Consider the following 18,231-nt stretch of genomic DNA (forward strand, 5'->3'; position numbering starts at 1 on the left):
TCCTCATGATTAAAAAGTCAGAGGGTTGTTAGACGAACGTGAAGAGTTGGCGGAGGATGGTTCAGAGGTGCCTGTACAGTGCTGCTGCCGTCTGCAAGCTGTGCTATTAGTGTGGCCTGCTGCTCATTGTTGCTTGTAGTTCTAAGGCAGAACAGTCAAATCTTCATGGACTCTTGCTATTATTTAGTGTCGATAATAACAGTGACACAGGATTGGTTTCATTCTGTCAGGTCTTGTTATGGGTAATAGTGGATGTTCTTGTGACCACAAACAATTATTTTGCAATAATGATCTACTTATTTCTTGCAACAGAACAAAAGTTCACCTGGGTCCTTCCTGTATTGCTACAGACACATCATTCTGTTGGCTGCAGTACTTTTCAAGAATGACTTTACCAGCAGAAAAGGATTATATGTTAATCACCATCCTCCATTTTGATTGTTTTAGACAGTTAAGGACTTCCTTTAGCCTAATTCCAAACATCTATTACATTAAACACCCCCTTTTCAGATCAAAGACTCCATCTGTTATAACTGTTGCTGCATTTAGAGTCCCTAAACACTGTATTCATTCAGCCCAAAGCCTTGTCTCAGTCTCTGTGCAAGACATTCCTGTATTCTGCTTTTGATCTGCAGAAAATTGAACTTGTTTGTTTCATCCATTTATTGGATTAGGATACATTTATCACTTCTGTCAGTCCAAACACAACTTGGTCAGCTAATCTAGTTACCCAACTTTGAAATAGGACAGTGTGTATTTAGGTTCATACCTTCCTGCAGGCAAAGTTTTTTTAGTGCTAATTTGCATTTGTTTTCTAATTACAGTTTGCCCCAATCAGGATGTACTAGACATGCACCTTATTCAAACACGTCCATAACATTTTTGTAAACAGCAGACTGGAATAATTAAGTATTTCCAATCTCTGGCATTTTTCTTTTTCACTTTTCTAGTAGACCTAATTCTTTCTACATAGCTTGCACATGGAATCTACTTCCGTGTCCTTATTAATGTCATGCAGATGTTCTGTTTGCTCCTACATTGGTTATGGGTGTTTTGTACCATTCCCTGCAGCGAAATGTGGTGTGTACACATGTATGTTTCTGTATGCATATAGGGGACCCATTAATGCTCTGTCATCTAACAGAAAAATGATGTAGCAATAGCTTTATTAGACTAATGACACTCAATGTTGACCGTCAACAGCAGTTTACAAAGGGGTACATTATTAGGAACTTTGCTTCAAATCAGAAGCCTGTGATGGCAACCCCATTATACAAACCCAGTCCTAAAACCTAGAGTTGCTTTCATTTCTGCAATCGGGAAGATGCCAGCCTGGGAACTGAGCATCTGAGCTTTATGATGGCATTATCCAATTAAATGTGTGAGAAAGTAGACATCAGGCTCTAGACAAAATTTTTAAGGAAAGCATTAGACTAGTGGGCCCCCTATACAATTAACAGTATGGCATAGCCTTTAAGGTTTTACTCAGAACGTGGCCTCACAAATGTGTCTTCTTTGTTTGTTTTTGTTCACTGAGCAGTATATTAATTAATCCTGGAAACCACCTTAAGATCCAAGAAGGTACTTTAGGATTTTTCATCGCAAGTGATGCCAAAGAAGTTAAAAGGTAAGAGTTTATTTTCATCTGCCTTCCTTTCTATTCCAGCCATAGATATCTTGATCCAATGAAGTGGGCCATACGTACAAGGCCCTAACCCCAAAACTTCTTAACTTGTCTAATGGGCATCAAATGAAGCCAAGTCTTAGGAAAAAGAGATCGTGCTATCATCACATGCTTCCATGCACCCCTCTTCACGTAATCAATTCCACATCTTCGAATTAGAATAATAACATTTTAGAACTAGGAGGGTCTACTTACCTGTTCATTCATTTCCCAAGGGAAGAAACTGAGTTCCAGAGAACTGAAGTGGTTGTTCAAGGTAGTCCTGATGCTTGATCACCCAGAACAACATAACATAGGACAACTGGTTCTTTGTCTAGTATTCTTCACTTAATATTATCCGGGATAATTTATCGGGAATTATCAGTTTTTTACTTTGAGTGTCAAACGGAATCTCAGAAGGTTTGCGTTAATTTCAGATGAAATACTTAACTGGCTATATTTCTATCTGTGGCCTTCTTGGTAGGTAGCTGAAGTTGTCAGCTTCGATTCTCAAGCCTCTGTAGGTACAGCCCAGAATTTCATTGGCCTCAATGGTTTATGACACTTTTATTAACATCTTTAAACCTGTTTAAGCAGCCTAGGAAATCATAGAGCTCTTTGTAAAGCACCATGGAATATTGTTATATTTGATACCATCCTGTGAACTAGGAAAAACTTACTAGCAGAAAATGTGATTCAAAAGATCAGGTCACTCAGCTCAACAATAACATTATATAAACTATTTTAAATAAATTATTAATTGTGGATGTCTGTAATTATTTATTTGAGCCTGTTGTCTTCATTTCCATGAATTTCTACTCAAAGCCAGGCCTGTACTAGATGTACTACACTCTTTATTGCTATTCCTCAAAATAACTTTGTAAGATAAGTCTTCTAAAACTCTCAGGGCTTTGGTTTTGTCATCTGTAAAATTGAGATAAATGATTTGTCCCGGCCACACAGCACATAAGCAAGTGGCAGAGCCCAGAACGGAGGCTGTCTTTTCTTTTCTAAAATCTGCACTTTCTATCGAATTTAATAATACTCGCGAATTCTTATGTAGAGTTTAACATGTGCCTGTTCTGATACCAAGTACCAGGTATTGATAAACTCATTTAATCCTCTCAACAACCTTATGAGATGGTAGCATTATTATATTCATTTTACATATGAGGATACTCAGCACATAAGTAAATTGGTTAACTAACTTGCCCAGAGCCAAACTGCTAGGATTAGTAAAGCCAGGATTTAAAACCAGAAAGCCTGAGTCTAGAGCTTACATTCTTAATTATTTGATAAGAGGCAAGCCTGACACTATGAGCACAGAACTATGATATTTGACAACTGATGCTTATTATTTTCTTCCTTGTGACCACTCTTGCAAACTAGTCATACCAGTCATAAAAGCTCTCAGGAAAAAAATGGATGAAGAAGCCAAAAAAGAAATCCTTAAAAACTGAGCTACTAATGACTTAAATTTACTTTTGCCAATTGGGAAAGGATGGCCATTATTCAGGTGTGGGAGAGGAAAACCTCCTTATCTAGTTCATGGATTCTCACTGTTCTTTAGGACTGCCCCAAGAACTGGGTTTCCTTGAGAGAGGAGAGTCGGGGAGAATGGGACTGAAGCCTCCCAGGTCTTCTAGAAGGGGAGATTGTACTCACGTTCAGACTGAGACATAAAAGTTGGAAGCAGCAACTCAGCACCACAAACACAGGGCTGGGGAGCACAGCGGCACCATAGATCACGTGTACCTCCCACATAGCCAATATAACATGAAGCTCCCATTTGTGTAATTCTATTTCCTATTGCATCTCTCACTAATGAATGTCACAAATACCAGGCAGTCTAAAAAACAAATTACCTCCTGTATTAGGGAGTGCAATATGTCTCATTTCAGTGCTTTATGGTATTCACAAATACATGCTGACACAATCAGCTACAACACCAGCCTGTAATTTTCTGTGGTGTGTGATGTGTCAGAGCAAATGCTGTCAGTTAGGGGATTTCAAATAGATGAAGACTGCAGAAAACCACAGAAAGGACATTGGAGATTTGAATGAAACTAAACAAGTTTTGTAAAAATGGAAAAGTAGATCACGATGCTCTAGTATTGAGTTTGCACTGTCTGCTGCAAAAAAAACAAAAAACAAAATAAGTTAATGAATTCTGGCTCACAGAAACTTTCAGATGCAGTGTTTTAGAAAAAAAAGAACAATGAAACCATCCAATTCCAGTCTTAACAAGATTTGGGGCCCTTGTCCTTTACTCATTGCCACTAAATATTTTGTTTTTTGAATAACCTTAACATAGTCTTTAATGGAAGAGTCACAAAAATGATGCCTCACAGACCTAGCTTACAGACACGATTCATTTGAGTTACAATTTAAAAAAATAAGTAGCTATCAAGATGAAGAAGTCCTAATCTTTTATATAAAAATCCTTATTACAGGTTTCTCCTGAAAAACTTGCAGATCCAGCATTACTGGGCAGCGTTCTCATACTCTTTCATTCATCCAATATCTGTAGGTCACTCACTTTCTACGACACTCTGTACTTGGTTCTAGGGAAACAGTGGTGAACAATGGCCACATTTTAGAGAGGAGAGAATTGTAGTTATGTTTATTCATGGTGCAAAGTATTAATGCATCCGAGTCATTGATTTAGATTGGGTATAAGTGAAGTTTGCTCGGAGGGAGTGACACTTGAGCAGAGATTGAAGTGATGGGAAAGAATCCATCATACAAATATCTGAAGGGAAAAGGAGACATGGTGGGAACAACTGTGTTGTGTTCAAGGAACCAAAGGAAAAAGAAGTGCCACTTGGGGGAGTAAAGTGGTGAGATGAGGTTAGAATGGCGAGGCTGGTCTCCAAATGACTTTATACGGAAGTTGCATTTGTTATAAAATGGAGTCATGGATGGCTTTAAGCTTGGTATGATGTAGTCTGATTTATGTTATTAAAAGGCCTTTCCACCTGCAGGGTAGAGAACAGGATGCAATGGAGCAGGAGGGGAGTTCAAGAGACTCAGAGACTACTGTGTAGATTAGGTGAGAGATGGTAGCTCGGTAAGTGGAGGTGAGCAGTGAGACTAATTCAGAATATATATTGGAGAGTTCATAGGACCCACCGATGAACTGGACATAAGAAGCGAGGGGAAAAAAGAGGAATCAAGAATGGAGCTTTAATTAGGGCCTTATGCAATTGGGATGTGAAAATGGGAGGAGGAGTAAGTTTGGAGTGGTAAGGCATTAAGAACTCAAACTGGGCGTGTTAAGTAGGAGATATGTACTAAACATACACATGGAGATGTCATAAAGGCAATTGGACCTAAGATTCTGGAGTTCTGGGGAAAGGTGGTTGTTGGAGGTATAAATTTGGGTGCTATGTCAGTAAGGGTCCCAGCAAGAAACAAATGACACTCTTAAATGGGAAAAAGGAGGAAAAATTTATGAAGAGAATCTATAAAATTGTGGACAGAGAGTTAAGGAAAACCTACAAGGAATGGGCAAGGCATCCCAGAGCCAGCAACAGAAGGGAGCCACTCTCAGCCCTAGATTTGGAGAGTAAAAGGGAAGGAGGGCTGTCAGAACCAGACAGTGAGGTTGTGGTGTACAAAAGGCTGCCTCGCAGGATCTGTGTCCTTCCATAGAGAAACGTTGCTATTTTATGACCTGGCAGGGAAGAACTTGTCTCTTCTCACTATCCAGCCTCCTACTGGCTTCCTCCATTGACCAAACTCGATGAGAAACCAGAGGATAAGAGATCCTAAAGGTCTTCCTTGCAGGATGCTGATCTAGTCTTGATGATGTATGTGGCAAGGTCACCAGCAGAAGGCTGCTTGAGGAAGGTGTAGGAGAGGAAGTGGAGAGGAGAGCAGAGAGGGTCAAGGCGAGAGGTGGAGTTATGGGATAGATCCTGGTAATATTAAAAGGCCCCTGGAATCCACAACCATGGATTTAAAGTGAGATCAGGCAGCATAGTTGTGTTTTAGCTCAGGTGCAGGTCTGCAGTAAGATGGGGGCTTTGCCAGGTGAGCATGAGAGAGGCAGAGGTGGGTGGGGAAGAGAATGGTGCCTGCAAAGAAGTGCCACGAGGCAAAAATCCACTGGAGCATAGATGCTCTGCCCTCTCCAGTTGGGGGATGTGTCTCCAGGTCACCATAGACTGCCATCCTCACCCTGTCTCACTTATTAACTTTACCTGTCTGGCCCCTGTGGGTATTTCACTTCTCAAATCTAACTTTAATTCATGAAGTAATCACACTTTATCTTTTCAACGGTCTATTCAGACTCATATCATTTCATCATCATTCAGTAGAGATGTGTTTAAGACTTTGAACTCTGGAACTAGACCGAGTGGATTTGAATCCTGGCTCTGCCACTCAGTTGTGACCTTGGGCAGGTCGCTTAAACTTCTCTGTCCTTCAATTTCCTTATTGTAAAACAGATAATCACTATACCTCCTTCAAAGAATTGTTTGAAGTTCAAATACTTTAATACTTATAAAATCCTTAGAACAGCTCTTGGCCTATCGTTTGTGCTCTATAAATATTAGCTATTATTAATATGTGTAGTAACATCAAATAGGGAAGAAAATGGTCAAAGGAAGTGGAAGCGAAATTGCTTTCTTCTTTCCTGCCCTTCCCCTTTCAAAGCAGTTTGTCATTGATTGATTTGTTAGCCACATTGCCACTGAGGGCAAACAATCAGCTACCTTTTTCTTTTCTTTTTTTTTCTTTTCTTTTTTCTTTTTTTTTTGGCAACATAGATGAAAATTGACATTTAAAGAAATAGTGGATGAGCTGCTAGGGTGAAAAGAGCATTGGGCTTGCATCTAGAAGTCTTGGGGCTGGCCAAGTTCCAGCACAGGATGACGCTGGGCCAGTCATGACAACCTCTTCCATTTACAGATGAGAACACTGAGTCCCAGAGACTGTGGCTGCAAGGTCTCAGATCTCTTCCAGATTCAAAAGTCTCAACAGTGGTTTCCAACTGGTGCCAATCATAAATGCAAGTCCTATGAAAAACAAAAAGGAACCTAGGAAGAAAACAGTCAAGAATTGTGTTTATTTCTTTCTAGCCCTGGCCAAGAAAAGACCACTTTTATCCGTGGCATTCAGTTTTGTGTCAGGAGTGGTGAGGTGTTGAGCCAGGGATTTGGTTAGTCCCTATACCCAGAAGGTTTAAGGTCATTCCGGTGAGTTTTATCACCTCCCCAGTACTGAAAGGACATAGGCCTCCTGTGCTGTTCTTCTAGGCCCCGTGCACTTTAAATAGTGGTTGAATGATCTTATTTCGTCTCATCTAGAATGTCTGTGACATGGCCAAGGCATTTCATCATCACATATTGACACTCGAGTCAGATGAGGGGGTTTTCCTGTTCACTGCTTCATCTGAGTCTCCTTCTACCGATCCCAACCCTAAAATACCCTCTGCCCACCCCATTCTGGTTGTCAGCTGAGCTGTGCTGCATCGTGAGAAGAAAACCTTCGTTTGTTGCATGTTCTTAAGGCTGGAGAGTATGGAAGTTGGTCCAGCCAATTTTGGAGTAAATATGGGCTATGGAATCTCAAAAGGAATTTGACAAGGGAACCCTCTGATTCATTACTTTTTGCTTTCCCTCTCTACTGTCTTCTTCAACCCCTCTCACTTGGGCTGAAAAGAAAAAGATGCTTTCAAAGTGACAAGGTGAATATTTTTATTAGACGAGGAACATCATCCTTATGCCCCTTTAATAACCAGACTGAGGATTTTGGAGATGTATGTGACTTCCCCACCATGGGCCCGGGGACGGTTGCCCACATGTTCTAAAGAGCAGCAGCGAATGCCATTCTCAAAAATGAGAGACGAATGAGCAGACAGTGTCATATTGGCACCCTTTCCCCCCGTTCCTTTTCAAATGAAAGTTTATTAAAAGAAGGACTAACTCAAATCGCAGAGACCTGTGTTTGAAATAAACGGTCTTGCAACAAACATTTCCGTCTATAAACGTCTAAACCTTTCAAAAGATTAAAGGAAATTAGTGCTGGCGTGTTTCATTAATTTGGCACCACAGTGGAGGAAATGTGGTACTCATTTCATTTGGGTGGATTATGAAATGTGTCAGTTTTTCCATTCTCTTTCTCCAGGGCATTTTTTTACTGCAAGGCCTGTCATGATGACATCACAGATCCCAAAAGAATAAAAAAATGCGGCTGCAAACGGCGTAAGTAATGTTTCTTTCCCCCTTCCCTCCCTCCCTTTCCTTTTCCCCAAATTCATTTCCTTTCTCCTTTTCCTATTAAAGAAACAGTAAACATCAAGAGTTTTCTTGAAAATGTTTATGTTTCACCCAACAGTTTAAAGAGACATGAAATCAATACCTACCCTCACTTAATTAGAGCAGAATTTGAAAAATCACCACCATCAACACCTAGGAGTAAACCTAGCGCTAGTGCCTAACCCTGCGTCTTGTCTCTAAAGGGTGCCTGGGTAGAAGTGTCCAGTCGAACGCAGTAAGTACGGTATGTGAAACAGAGGACAGCTGGGGCCGTGGAGGAGGAAGTGATTTTACACAGTGATTTCCAGTAGATGGGAGGCTGCCAGGTGTGAAGACGGCTGTACTGGGGCAGAGAGGTAATTGAGTCTGAGGACTCGGTCTCTTAAATGGGAGCTGACTCTCTTTCCATTTGAGATCGCCGCAGGCTTCGGTAGCAAAGGCCATAGCTTGCGATCGCAAAGGCCATAGCTTAGACCGGCCCGAGAAAAGAACTTGGCCATCACCAATGGACTTCATTTGTCATTGCCCCAGTGACCCTCCTCAGACATCATTGCTCTTTGAGGTAGACTAGATTGGGTTCAATAGCTTCTGGCATATCCTGTCTCAAACCCCACCCAGAGCAGCTTGCCAATGGGGCCTCTTGAGAAAGATCTGGGGAGTCAGGAATATTGGATTGTGAGCTCTTGGGAAACCAGAACTTAAAGTGAGCTTGGCCTTGAGAAGGCCATGCTTTCGCAGTGATCATGTTGCATTACCTAATAAAAATTGTTCATAACCCTAGGGAAAACGGTAATAATGACACCTCCCTTCCTATGGCGATTTAGTGTTTTTAAAGCTCCTTATGATCATTATTTCCTTTGATCCTTACCATAATAACATCCCCTGCAAAATTGGCAGGGGATGTTATTAATCCCATTTTACAAAAAGAAGAAACTAAGGCTGCAAGTTTAGTGAGAGGAGGAGATCGCTGAGAGTCATACGGACCCAACAGACAGGGTTCAGGCTCAACCCGGAGGCCTTTTCGATGCTGTACCCTAATCCTGTTTTCAGGAGAAAGGTCAAAGTGGGTGACGTGGTTCTGATGAGTAAGAACAGAGTTTTAAAAGATCATTCCATGGGATGCTTTTTCACAAGCAGAAAGCAGTCGAGCACTATTCCTGGGTTATGCCCACTGAAGCAAGGGCTTTATTCACCGCCCTCCTAAAGAGGGCACAGTAAATGTAAAACCAGTCAGACATAAGCATTGTTGTGCTGGATCATGGAGAAGACACTCGAACTCTTGGGCAAATATTCGTAAGGAACACGCCTGGTCTAGAGCAGTTTCTGTAAAACTCCTCTCAGGCTGCTTCCCAATTTGGGGTAGCTTGGGTCCACTGTGTTGTTCCCCCTTATCCACTGACTTAACACACAGGGCTCCCTCCTTTCAACTCTGACTCCTCACCAAGATAGATAGTTATTGAAATCTCAGAACAACGGCCTCTAACTTCTTAGGGCCCAAGAAATCTCTGATTCTGACAATCTACCAGGAAGAGTGTCTTAGGATGTGAAAGGCGCAGAATAAATCCTCGTCCAATCCCTCCAATTCCAGGACTCAAAAGGCCCTTTTCACCACGTGGTCCACCCAGGCCCGCTTAGTTGGTTGTGAGCACAAAGCACAGCTCAGCTGACCAGGCATCTTCTGGATCAGGATTATTTCCTTCAGAAGGAACACACCATCCCTAGGTGGAAGTATACAAGAGAGAATAACAAATGCAAGAGGCTGAACTCCTTTGTAAGGAAACTCTCTGAGTGGTAGGGATGGGAAACTCAGGAGAGCCTTGAGGCCAATAATCCATGACAGGATATTTCCCAGAAAACCTGGTTCCATGAGGGTTTTAGGGAAATTCACTTATTGATTAATCATTCACACAGTGTTTTGAGTACCTTCTTTGTGCAAGGCACTATTCTTGGTGCTAGGGATGGATTGGTGAACAAAATAAAGTTCCTGGCCCCCTGAAGCCTCACTCTGGTGAAGGAAAACAGAGAGTGATCACAGAAACAATGAAATACATGCAGATAGAGACAAGTGTTGTGAAGAGCTTGGTGGAACCTCTTAGAGATGCCGTTTTACCTAGAAAGATCTGGAAGACCTCCCTTGGGAGGTGCTATTGATGCCGAGACCCAGTCCAGGAAGGCAGAAGAGCAAGGGCAAAGGCCAAAAGGCCAGAATAAATGTGTAGTGTTTGAGGGAAGGAAGGAAGGCCAGTGGGGCTGGGGGATTGGGAAGAGAGTGTGGTACAAGGCGAGATCAGAGAGGAAGGCAGGAGCCATAGTTAAGAAACTTGGGCTTTAGTTTTATAATAAATATAGCCATCGAAAGATCCTAAGCAAGGAAATGATATCATTGGTTCCTATTTTAAATGATCTCCCAGGTGACAGGACAAAGAGTAGACTCTAGAGAGACAAGAGCAGAATGGAAGCATGAAGAGAAAGCTGCTCTGACTCCCACTCTGATACTGGGACATCCCTCATAGGGCCTGTAGTGGAACCCGGCAGATGGTTTTTCAGTCCCTAGAAATGAGGATTCAGCCTCTAGGACGTTTTGCCATCTTGGTTCCAAGCAAGCAAACAGCAACGAGCATTAACATCATCCTGGAGGGAGAGGCACATAATTGTTTGCAATAATTTTATTCTCTTCATTTCCCTTAAAGTTGGTTCAGCTAGTAAAGCGTATGATCTCTCATCATGCACAGCACATTTTGCTGCAAAAGGACTGCCTCTTCAAAGCCAAGCCAGTGTGACAAGGGTCTCATTCCCTTCTCTCTGAACGCCCCTGCCACCTTGGGCCCCTCTTCTCATAGAGACCGTCAGCTGTGAGGTTAATGTTTGATAACAATCAGAATCACCCAAATATTTTTTTTTCCTAATTAAAAACCATAGCAGCCCATGTTACAGAGAGCAGGAGGCCGATGCGTATGTGTAAGGGGTGGTTAGAATAAAATCAGTTATTAAACAAGAGGCATACCAGGCAAATTAGGAAATTGGGGAAGATAGGGTTTTGGTTGCAAAGAAACTTTCCGTAGAAGGAGCTAGAATTCTTCATAATGTCTTGGAGGGTTCCTGTCCCTTTCAGTACATGGTGCTTGGTGCCCTAAGCTGGAGAGGGCAGCTGACCCACACAGTTATTTGTCCAGAGCTGTTAGGCCAGGTATTAGTAATTCACGTGGAATGACACATCTCCGTGAGGGCAGAGCTGGTGACAGCCACTGGTTTATTCACAGCTGCCTAACCCTCCTCTTCCAACCTAGCTCTTCCCCGTCCAACCCCACCCCCACCTCCCCATTCACTGCCATTCAATAACCTTAAAGGTTTCATGTCATACTACCTGGAGAAATATCGAGTGTGGACATTCCATTCCTGGAAGTTCTATGGTAGTATAGTTTAACTTTTGCATTTCTTTCCATTTCTTCGTAGCTCTCCATCAAGGAAGAGAGTCAAATTCAGCCGCCTGGCCAAGGAGCAAGCTCTCAGAATCTATTTACCTCTTTTCTTTTTTCGTATAACAAACCTGGTCTAATGATTTACATTTTTTCTCCCAGCCTCTGAAGTTTGCCAAAGGGTGGACTCCTAGGGGACAAATCATGTCTAAATTGATGTGTTTGAAGGAATTTTCTTGAACTTCTAATCATTGACATATTTTTGATTTATTTTTTTTCTCTTTGCTGCCTTGGAATACGGCCCCTACTCTATTTTAACTGCACACTGGTAGTGATATATTGTGAGTAAACGGGTTCCCAGCAGCCCGGAGTCCAGTTCCCCCTGTCTTTCTCTAGAACAGATACTTCTTTTATTTTCTGTACAGTTTCAGTTTCTTTTTTTCTTTTGGTATTTATGTTGCATGTAGCGGTGACATCATGCCCCAACTCCCTCACCCAACTCAGTCTGCAGAGTAGCCTGGAGCTGGAGAACCCTGAGAGCAGGAATCCTTCTCTGTTCATCCACCCCTCCCCACAGCTTCTTGCCAGCTTCTGGTGCTGTCTTATTTTACCATTTGAAAATAAGACCTTGACAATAGTGTTTCTCTTGAAGGCCTTGTCTTGGGACCTTTAGGGGACACTGAATAGGCTGAGGTAATTACCACTATAGCTCCAGATGCCTCATCAGTCGGGGGTCATGGTCATGCTTGCCTTTAATCAATTATACTTGGTCTCCTTGGCTATTGAGCTTGAATTCCTATCTTGAAGGAAACACATATGCTACATATGTATTCCTGTGTTGTGGTATATATATGATACGTACCGGTACTTTATATGTAAAAATGTATATTTTACATATAAATGTAGAGGTAGTTTATAGAGAGAGTGGTATATTTATTACAATATATGTGCCTCTCTATATGAGAAAGTGCTTGCTGGAGATTAAATGGACACCCAGCTTCAGGACTGTTAAGTATCAAAACTGCCTCACTGGAGACAAGTACTTCAACAGTGGTAATTATTTACTACAGTCTATGAAGTTCCCTTGCTTTAAAATAAAGTTTCTCCTTCAATCAGTACCCTCTAGGACATACCCACTTCTTCTATGGGTCAGGCATCTTGGAAGGTCCATTTACTTAAGGTGGAAAAGATGGCTCGAGGAGCAGGTTCAGTTTCATTAATGAGCTATGTAGAAGTCTGAACAAGTAAATGTCAGTCTCTGAGCCACTAACGTACTCAAGGAGTAGGACCCCTGTCACCCAACAAGATGTGGCAGTTGAGGAGAAGCTTTTAGGCCAATATTTCTGTGTGTGGCTTAGAGCAATGCTGCTTTGAGTGGCACCACAGATGAGCATGGGGTCTTTACTCAGGTATATAAGACCACTGAAAACGAAATCCAACCTGCAAATCAGTGCAGTCCAACAGCCCTGGATGTTGGAGAAGATGTCTCAGCATTTGGTCCTCTCATATTCCTTTGCAGCAGAAGAGGCAAGTTGGCCATCTGCTTCTGGCTAGTCTTCAGAGTTTGAGGGTATAGAATGCGCAATGTATGAACAAAACAAAACAGTGACCTTTGATTCGATGCACAATTCTGCCAAAATTGACTCCGCAGAACACCTTCAAGGATGGCTTGAAGGCACGAGCCACTTTTATACCTGCAGAGCTGCCTACAGAATCTAATGATCCTTAAGAACCGGAGGGAAACCATGATGTCAATCAACAAACAACTCTAGTGCCAGATTCTTCTGCCTTCTCCAGCCGCAATATGGTGTTAAGAGCAGGATCAACTAGCGTGGAGTGCTCTGTGCTGCTGACATTAACTAGCTTTTTCTTCTGACTTTCCATACTGAGGAAAGCCACCTGGAAGATCTTTCTTCTTTCTCCAGAAGCTCATAGGAGTAATTTTGCTAAGTGAAGACATCATTTCTCATTTATAGGACTTGAAAGAATGCTCTCTGATTCCCAGTGTCACATCAAACAAATGCCTCAACCTTACACCTCGGTGAACTTTTTCTTCCGTGGATGTTTTTACCTGAAATTTTAGTTGCTGTGACCATATGAACACCTCTAGGGTTCAGGCTTTGCAATAATCATTCCTGCATTGGATTGATTTTAAACACAAGGTTACGATCTGAATAGGCTGAGGTAATTACCACTATATTCAATTCAATTCAAGTTACTATGAATTGAATGGCAGATTTTTTTCTTCCCCACCAGTCTTCCCTTGAATTGCTCCATTTGAAACCTAAACTATTTTCTCCCCAGCAGTTGGAAAACTCCACCTGAGCCTCTCAGTCCAGCACTGCTTCTCCTGCCCCTTCCAGTCCACCCTGGAAATTAAGATTCTGCAATTGGAAATTGGCTGACAATTTGGTTGCTGATGCGGGAGGCAGATGGTGCTGAGAACAGGATAGAGTCCAACTCCCTCTTCCATTCCAGACTTGGCTCGGAAGGGCCAACCAGCAGAGAACCTGAGTTTGACAGCTGATTGTCAGTTTGATGCAAGGAAAGAGCAGTAATAAACTACATCGGCAGTAGCCACTTCTCCACAGGTTTCCTTTCTCATGATCATGACCTTTGGATATATAGGAAAAGTTGTCCAAGAGTATGTCTGAGAAATCTTCCAGTTTTAAACACTTAAGAGTAAACACATACCTTTGATGATGTCCATTAGAGAAATACTTTTATGCTGTCTCTGTAAGTAGCATTAGGAAGTCATAATGGAAATAGTAGATTAATATTCTCTTCATTGTGGTGAAGGAAAGCACATAAAAGCTGTTTTTTTTCCCCCAAATTGTAAAACTGGTAGGACAGAGTTCTTAGGAGGAAGGTGAGACCCAGGGTCTAATTCTTGGCAACCACATAACCTCTTTGAATCTGTGGCACCAGTCCAAGAACAAGAACCTTATGATGTGGGCCAAAGGGAAAACTGAGTCCCCAGAGGCTTATATTTCAGCTTTCCCAGAGTTAAGCTGGCCTATGGGGGAAATTAATTGAGCATAAATTCCAAGAGCCCTAACGTGGAATGACAAGTAGCCACAGTATGTACACCTACCAGAGACACCCTCTTGACTGTTCTGTGTCTCAGGAAGCTGCAGCAGGGCTTTGAGGAGACCAAGCCAGTTGGTGCTGAAGTGGTCCCACTTTGCTGGCCATGGCTGCAGAGACAATGTGCTTGCAAGTTGCCAGTTTTGACCACTCTAGGACCATCTCCTAGGACCTCTCACCCCCTTGTCCCTGATGCCCCCTAAAAATCTGCTGTAGAGTGTGAGGAAATGACACCGCACACATGTCACTTCTTAGAGGCACGCAGGTTCCTCTTTTCTGCTCCCTTTTAGAGAAAGGCCCACTAGTTCAGGTGATCTGTTAACTAGCTGCTTTTTCATACAGATCCACTAGATGTCCTCATAGATCTACTTTGTATTACCATTGAAATCTTGGAGAAACTCCCTTTTCTGAGGATTGGGATTTGGGTAGAGAGCACTAGGTGACTATGTAATAAAGAAAATCAGCAAACACCAAAGGAGAGAGGGCACTTTATGTGACCAGGGAGTAGATATGAAATTTACTTCTGTTTTAAATAAATACTAGAACTTTCAGAGTTGCTCTTTGAAACCCAACCTTGGGAGTTTTAAATGGCACTCTGTTATCTGAAATTAACCTTATAACCTACATCAGCTCTCTAAAAGGAAACAATCACAGAGAAGTGGAAACAAAATACCAGTAGTTCCGAATATCCATGATTCACTAAAACTAAATGAAAGGATTAGGAAGCCAGAGAGCGAGAGTTCGGGGAGATGAGGAATAATATTTTCCAAATTAGGAGATCCACAACTTAATTTTGATGTAATTTTATTTTCCAAGTGGAGACCATAATTTTACACACAGTGTCCACATCTTCTGGAACAACTACCATCAGGGAGACAGATCCTCATCCGTTTTTAGTTAAAGAGCTTGCTCATGACTCGAATCATGGCCCAAAGGAAGCCTCTTCCTGCTGGGACACACATCCTTCAAGCCTGACGGATCACTCCACCCGATGAGAGTCATATGGGCCTTACCTTTTAAGAGAGTGGACCTGGAAGTATGTAGGTGAAGACACCTGACAGGGGGTCAATGAAAATGGACTCTTCCAGCAGTAGAGCAAAAGAGCCACCTTCCCAGTTGGTGGCACCTTGGTCTAGACATTGTAATTTACGAAGGTTTGTCAACGTGTGGGGCTCAATCATTTTTAACTGTTTCTGTCTTGTCTTTGAGCCTCTCATTGATCATTCTTGCTGATTTTGTGTGTGTGGTGGTGCTTGTTTGTCTTATGAGATTTCTATTTTGTATTTGGCGTGAGTGACGACTGGGAAGGAATGACGAGTAATAGCATGTTTTCTTTTTTATGCATATGCTGCTTTGGAATGTGATTGCTTATAATTAACATTTAATCTTCTTATAGCAAATGGTTTTTTGCTGCTTCGATTACCAGTTTCAGCCTGTTCCTGCATGCTAACAATACGAAATTTTAGAACAATGCATGGTCTCCAGAACAGCCAACAACAACAGTTGCACAGTCCCTGAGAGGCACTGGTTTGAAGTCGAGTTTCCTCCTGCAGTCTTATCAAGTAGGAGGTTTAAATCACCCATTATGATGGGCTTACCTCTGACGAATGGTTTCAAAAGCTATTCCACCCGTCTTCCCTCTCTTGTCCTCAGAGATGGGGTGTGTGTACACACACACACACACACACACGCACACTTTTTTTTGATAAATGTGTCAGATTCTATTATTGTATGTGAACCCAAAATGGCAGGATGAAAATGAAAACCAGGGACTGTTGCTAATGAGAAGCATAGCATTTCAGAGTTTGATGGGCTTCTCTTCTGCTACAGCATTTGATTAAAAAATTTTTTCAAAACAATCTATCTAGAGTGAAACAAAAAATCATCTTCGTTTTCCTCTTCTGTGTAAATAACAAATCAATATTTGCAGTAAAAGAATGAGGAAAGAAAAAAAACAAGCGCGTGTTCTCCAAGTTGCACACTCGATCTCGATGCATTTAAAATAACTTCATTTTCATGTCTTCAGCTGAAGACTTTTCCCTGTCTTGATTTCACCAGCTGCTCTTTGGAGGTATCTGGGCATTCACACCATGTCTTCTAAATTCTTCTAATTCAAATGCTGTAGTAGAACTTTTTCCCCCTGAAAAGCTAAGTTCAGGAATGATGTACCACACATCGAACAGGGCTGGGGCGGCATGATGGTGATCTGAACAACTGTCTAGCTGGGATGCTAAAAGAATATGTCACTAAAAATATGAGCCAAGTTTACAGGAATGGAGTTGCTGCTGAGGAGATCTCTCATTCATCTCCCCCAGTGCCTGTTCTTCACAACATAACGTTACCCCTGCTTGACAAATATACTGTATGGCAAGTCATAAAGGTCTTAGAACAGGACTTGACCCATTTGAGAGATTTAAACCCCTCTTCCTGGTGACTGTAACATTCAAAGAGGGCAAAACCACAGGTCGTATTTTAAAGTAAGAGTACAACCATTCTTTACAAAGAAAAAGAAAGGGGGGGAAATATGACTTTCAAAATGGAAGGTGTGGGCGCAGGGAATAACACCTCCCTTTAGTTCAGGTTACTATTTGGCCATGATACTTGGCATAAATATGAATTATTCTCCTCTCCCGTGAGAGGAGCAAGCCCGTTCAGGTTAAGTGATAAGCAAACATTTTTGCCTGTCGCAGCATCAGAATGAGATACAAAAAGCTTCTGGTTGTACTGAACTGTAAATTGGATTGCTGGTTAAGTGGAGGACATTGAGAACCACTGCAGCGATGTCCAGCAACATCCATAGGTTAGCGCTTGAGATGGGTCCCTGGGCCGTACAGAACCTTTGATACTAGCTTTGGAAGTGCTACCAATGCTGCATGCAAGTCTCAATATGATATTTTACATGGGGTTTCTTCTCTTCTTTCATTGTTTTGTAACTTTTAACCTATTTTGGCCAGTATTTTCTGTATAAGAAAAAAATATGATTAACCAATAGTCCAGCCGCTTTCTGAATTTTTGGTGGGTGGGGTACAATGCTCAGATTCTCTCGGCTTTAAGCAGAAAATACACCCATGAGTAGCTAAATGTGTTCCAATAGACCAACATCTCATATGCTTTGGGTGATTTTTTATTTTTGAACTGCCTTTAATGTCAAACATGCAGCGTTAGCCTTGAGTAGCTACATTTCTTATATGGACAGATTTGGATATTTGTTCTGTCAAGAGTAAATTTAAATTCCTGTAGGCATCATGTAAACTCACTCTGGGGAAGTTCAGCAGAGGCATCCTCAGATTCTATATTAACACGTAATCGTTTCACATCTAATTTGATGAAAGCTTGTCCTGGGCTCTGCCTAATGCCCAGAAATGGATGGAAATTAGAAAGCCTACATACTAGATATTTTCGCATTCTGCAAAAACCATTTATTGTACCAAGTAAGCAATTAATTGACTGGCTATGTGTATATTTTGTTCTCCTGTATTAATTGTGCCAGGGGAAAAATGTCGGTTGCATTTTTGCTGTCTATAATGTACTCTTCTTCTCATCCAAGAACCCAGTTATAATCAGCTATGCCCTTTTCCTGTAGTTTCCCACTTTACCTAGGAGAGAAAAATCATGCACAACAGCCTCGGGGGACGATAAAGGCAATTTATATTTTCACTGCTTTTTTGGATGTACAACCAAACCGTTACCAACAGTCACTCTGCATTTTTTTCTGGGTCAAGACTGTTAATGTGAGCTAAGACCTGTATTAAATCCTTCCAGCTCCCTTCCGGCCGCCTCGCTGTGTGTGACCTTGCCATTA

The 18,231-nt window shown here is 41.8% G+C and overlaps 1 protein-coding gene across 5 annotated transcripts in view; it reads left to right on the forward strand.

Annotated features, from left to right (window-relative positions):
- KCNMA1 (potassium calcium-activated channel subfamily M alpha 1) overlaps positions 1-18,231 on the forward strand; it is a 686,137-nt gene that overhangs the window by 549,146 nt on the left and 118,760 nt on the right. For all 5 annotated transcript variants that reach the window (XM_025049379.1, XM_025049381.1, XM_025049380.1 and 2 more), the window contains exons 17-18: positions 1,541-1,627; positions 7,796-7,872. In XM_025049379.1, coding sequence (XP_024905147.1) covers positions 1,541-1,627; positions 7,796-7,872 — 164 coding nt within the window. The remainder of the gene's footprint in view (positions 1-1,540; positions 1,628-7,795; positions 7,873-18,231) is intronic.

This window comes from Pteropus alecto, unplaced genomic scaffold (genome assembly GCF_000325575.1).
Source record: "Pteropus alecto unplaced genomic scaffold, ASM32557v1 scaffold155, whole genome shotgun sequence".
NCBI classification, from domain to species: Eukaryota; Metazoa; Chordata; class Mammalia; order Chiroptera; family Pteropodidae; genus Pteropus; species Pteropus alecto.